The sequence below is a fragment of the Tupaia chinensis genome, unplaced genomic scaffold (genome assembly GCF_000334495.1).
Source record: "Tupaia chinensis unplaced genomic scaffold, TupChi_1.0 Scaffold000489_1, whole genome shotgun sequence".
NCBI classification, from domain to species: Eukaryota; Metazoa; Chordata; class Mammalia; order Scandentia; family Tupaiidae; genus Tupaia; species Tupaia belangeri.
In genome coordinates this window covers 127,963-132,477 of record NW_006160001.1, presented here as the reverse complement: position 1 = coordinate 132,477, position 4,515 = coordinate 127,963, and the positions used below count along the sequence as shown (strand labels likewise).

At 46.8% G+C, this 4,515-nt stretch overlaps 1 protein-coding gene across 1 annotated transcript in view; it reads left to right on the top strand.

Annotated features, from left to right (window-relative positions):
* PTGER4 (prostaglandin E receptor 4) overlaps positions 1–4,515 on the top strand; it is a 12,388-nt gene that overhangs the window by 649 nt on the left and 7,224 nt on the right. Inside the window, exons 2-3 of the mRNA XM_006156294.3 lie at positions 26–60; positions 499–1,410. Of these exons, the coding sequence (XP_006156356.1) occupies positions 538–1,410 (873 nt within the window). The 5' untranslated portion in view covers positions 26–60; positions 499–537. The remainder of the gene's footprint in view (positions 1–25; positions 61–498; positions 1,411–4,515) is intronic.

Below are 4,515 nucleotides of genomic sequence, written 5' to 3'. Positions count from 1 at the left end.
CGAGATTATCTGGGGTTGACACGAGGGGCTGTCGGAACTGCCGCCGTGCAGCCACTGCAGGTGAGATGGGTTAGGGGCACCGGGTTGAGAGGGCGATGTTCCAAGAGCCAAGGAAGAGAGAATGCTATCTCCAAATTACCTTCCATAATTTGTTTATGATGAGAATTTTATTGATTGGGAATCCGTCGGGAATAACACTAGCGAGCCACTTATCTCTAGAGATGGGTCTTGTTCATCTTGGCAGTGGAGTGAGTGGGGTTGGGAGGAGAAGGGAATGGCACTATCGACTTATAAATATTAATGTCAGCAGAGTGGTGCTCCTGGCAGGATGTATGGGGAGCCTGGAGGTTTCGATAGCCGCTGGTAAGTGGCTACCATCCAGAAAGTAAGAACAAGTTGCTCGCCTTGTTCTCATCAGCACATTGTTTTCTGGGCACAGGTCCTACCACAGGTGTCCATTTCCGCTCACCGCGCTTTTGTCTTTCTTACCCTCCCCAGACCCAGCCTCTACACCGCTGCACACGTCGGACCACCAGTATGTCCGCTCCTGGTGTCAACGCATCCGCCTCGTTGCTCCCCGGTCGCCTGAACAGCCCGGTGACCATCCCGGCCGTGATGTTTATCTTCGGGGTGGTGGGCAACCTGGTGGCTATCGTGGTGCTCTGCAAGTCGCGCAAGGAGCAAAAGGAGACAACCTTCTACACTCTGGTATGTGGGCTGGCTGTCACTGACCTGCTGGGTACATTGCTGGTGAGCCCGGTGACCATCGCCACGTACATGAAGGGTCATTGGCCAGGGGGCCAGGCGCTATGTGAGTATAGCACTTTCATCCTGCTCTTCTTCGGCCTGTCCGGCCTCAGCATCATCTGTGCCATGAGTATCGAGCGCTACCTGGCCATCAACCACGCCTACTTCTACAGCCACTACGTGGACAAGCGGCTAGCTGGCCTCACGCTCTTCGCGGTCTACGCGTCCAACGTGCTCTTCTGCGCGCTGCCCAACATGGGCCTCGGCAGCTCGCGGCTGCAGTACCCCGACACCTGGTGTTTCATCGACTGGACCACCAACGTGACTGCGCATGCCGCCTTCTCCTACATGTACGCGGGCTTCAGCTCCTTCCTCATTCTCGCTACCGTACTCTGCAACGTGCTGGTGTGCGGCGCGCTGCTCCGCATGCACCGCCAGTTCATGCGCCGCACCTCCCTGGGCACTGAGCAGCACCACGCGGCGGCCGCCGCGGCGGTCTCGGCCTCCTGCCGGGGCAACCCCACAGCCTCGCCAGCTTTGCCGCGCTTCAGCGACTTTCGCCGCCGCCGAAGCTTCCGCCGCATCGCGGGCGCGGAGATTCAGATGGTCATTTTACTCATCGCCACCTCCCTGGTGGTGCTCATCTGCTCCATCCCGCTCGTGGTGAGTAGCCAGGGCCATACTTGGGCCTTTTCGTGCATCCACCCCCACCACCCACCCCAGATGTGTGCTCTGAGTACTTGGCAATTAACGTGTCTCTTCGGGTCTGGGCTAGGAGCCCCTGGGGGATTTCTCAGAGCAGGCTCTCCCGTTCAAGCCCTAATCCTGACCAGATTTAGCAGGTGTTCTTCCCCTAAATTCTCGAGTTTCTTTCTCGAAAGTATGGGTTCCTTTCTCTCCCTCCTGGGACAGCCCCTACCTCTTGCTGCCTGACATTAGCCTTGAATCTTCGGGGAACACCCCGCCCCCCTCTCTCAGATGTGGCCTGGAACCGCTGGAGTGTGACCTAAACCCAGTCTCCACTGCGTGAAATACAAAGCCTGGAACCTCAGGGCTGGTGATTTTTGTTGTTGTTGTAAGCCATTCCCTAGGACCTTGGTTGGGGTTTGTTGTTGTAAGCCATTCCCTAGGACCTTGGGCATTTTAGAGTTTTGGTTTATGTAGAGGTTTTGTTTTTGCCTTTTCCCAGTAGATTATGTAGAATTTTAGAGCAAGACAAGATTGCAGGTGACTTTTAGTCTAGTCAAATACTTGTTTTACAGAGGGAGTGAGTGACTGATTTAACAATCCAGCAGGACCTACACTGTTCAGCTAAATTCCTGCTCTTTTCTGTGCTGTGTTTGAATGCACACAGGGCATGGCCAGTTTTTAGTTCCTTCATGTACTCCAGAGATGGGAAAGCAGGAGTTCTTAGGGAGCCCATTATGGGCAGGCTGATGGACATGGGGTGTTAAGTTTGAATTCTCACACCCATGACAGGTACAGTACTAAATGTAGAGAAATCCGGATTTAGGGATGGCTGTCTTGTATTTATTGGCAAGCCAAGGCCCTAGTGCTTTTATTAGACCTTAGGCTATCAGACCCCAAATACTGCTTACTTGATATTATACTATGTCTTCTCCTAGCACACTTCTAATTTTTCTCTTTATATAGTGTGTGTTTGAGTTTGGTATGCTTCATTTTCAGTTCATTATCTCAAAAAGTGCCTTTGGATTAACTAGGTATTTGAACTACCTAGTTCTCTACCCATGGCTAAAATGGAATGCACAAGCAGCAGATGGGCCGATGAACCTAATACTTCAGAGTTTCTCTTGAAAGCAGTTCTGAGTTTTTCCATCTCTTAAAACACTGCATTCCTAGAAATTCTGAACTACCAACTCAAAGAGATGACTGCTCACTCTTAGCCTTGTGGCTGGGGAAAAAAAAAAAAAAAAAACTGAATGAGCTGTTATTCCCTCCTTTTCCTTATTAATACTGCCCAAGGATCTTTAATATAAAAATATTATACCTCTGATAAAAGTGACTGTAAATGGAAGGAACTCAGGTGGCTGCGAGCCAGCATACAGTAGCTTCTTGCCAGTTTTTATAAACAGAAGTAAATATAATTGGCCAGAAGAGCCTTTAAGCCATTCCAGAACCCAATGTAATTTAGAGTTAAGTCACACTTGAGCCACATAAATATGTTTTACTGTCTGTAATGACAATTCAGAATAAAGTGAGATTTTGGAAGAAACATCTCTGCTCCTGCTCGGGCCCCAGTTTCCTTGCTTCTGCCTTACGTTTTTGAGAATAAATGACGGTGTGAACGGTTGTTATTTACAGAACACCCACTTGAAAGAACTGAGGAACTAGAGCTAGGTTACTTTATAAATGTGTTTGGGTAGAAGGTGAGCATGTGAAGCTCCTGACTCCTGCACAGCCACAGATGAGGTGTTTTCCTCCAGCATCTTGAAAGGCAGACAAATCTGATTCCTCTTATGGGCTCAAGAGATGCGGACTTGGCCCTGGGGTGCAGAGCCATTTATCACAAAGCCTTTGCAATTATTTGAGAACCTAGAGGCAAGAAATAATTGGAGCTATAGTTGTGGTTTGCAAATTAACCGCATTTTAACCAACAAGAAATAGTGTCTATTTTATATAAAGTCAGTAATGTGTAGAAGATGTTAAGCATCCCAGTCTTAAAACTGAACCTGGCTCAGCCAAGAAGAAATCACATTAGCCAAGCACTTCCGTACCTTTTGGAGATGGGAGGAATCACACAGGCAGTAGTGGCTTCGGTTTTTAACCTTCAGTTTGGAGTGCTAATATCTACTTTCGGAATCAGTTTAATTGTAAACTGGTGCTAAGAATTGGGGTCATTATGCTACTCACCCACCCACAATTCAGCAATTACCAAAAGAATCAAAAGAGAAACTGATTCACGGTTACAGTCTTGTTGGCTTACTCGTACATCTTCCTTTTTTCATATTTCTCATATTTATGTTGTAATTAAAGATGAAAGCTTCTGAATTCTCTGACACTTTAAGCAGTTGTGCCTACGTTCAGTTCTGAAGAAACTAATGAAATATCTATTTTAACTTTATCAAATCAAGTTGGTTGCTAATCCCATTTGCTAATCATGAAAGCTTCTGAATGATTTAACCTACTTTGGCAAGGTTAACAGAGCAAATATAGCTTACTTGGAATTTAAGAAAGCCTGACATAAAATACAAAGCCACAGAAAAGCAGCCAAGTTTTTGTCTTTGGGATTCCACGAAAGACAAAGCTACAGAGGCTTTTAGAGAGTGGTTGATACTGAGTTTAGCATAGAAAGTAAATTTAAAAACACAGGCTTTTAAAAAGTAGATTTTAATTTGTTATCCAAAATGCATATATGTATCATAATTAATACTAAACTAGGAATGGAAATTTGAAGGTTGGGAAATTATTGTAGTTGTTGATATAAGGAACTGTGCTGAAGCCACAAAATCCTCAGAAGTGAGTCATAATCAATGAGCAGAGAAGGTGTAAGAAACATCACATGGGACCAGCAGTTGGCGTAATGGCTATGTCACTGGACTCCCATGTAGTCGACCGAGGTCCGAGTCCCAGACCCGGTGGCTTAAACTCCTGCGTGAGCGTGCATGCCCAAGATCCCAAGAAGAGAATGGAGGAGAAGGGATTGTGGCGTGGCCATCCCTGCTGGGGGGTGATTTCTCACTTTCTGTCTCTCTGGCAAATGCACACACCCTGTAGCAAAAACCTCTCAAAAAAAAAAAAAAAAAAAAG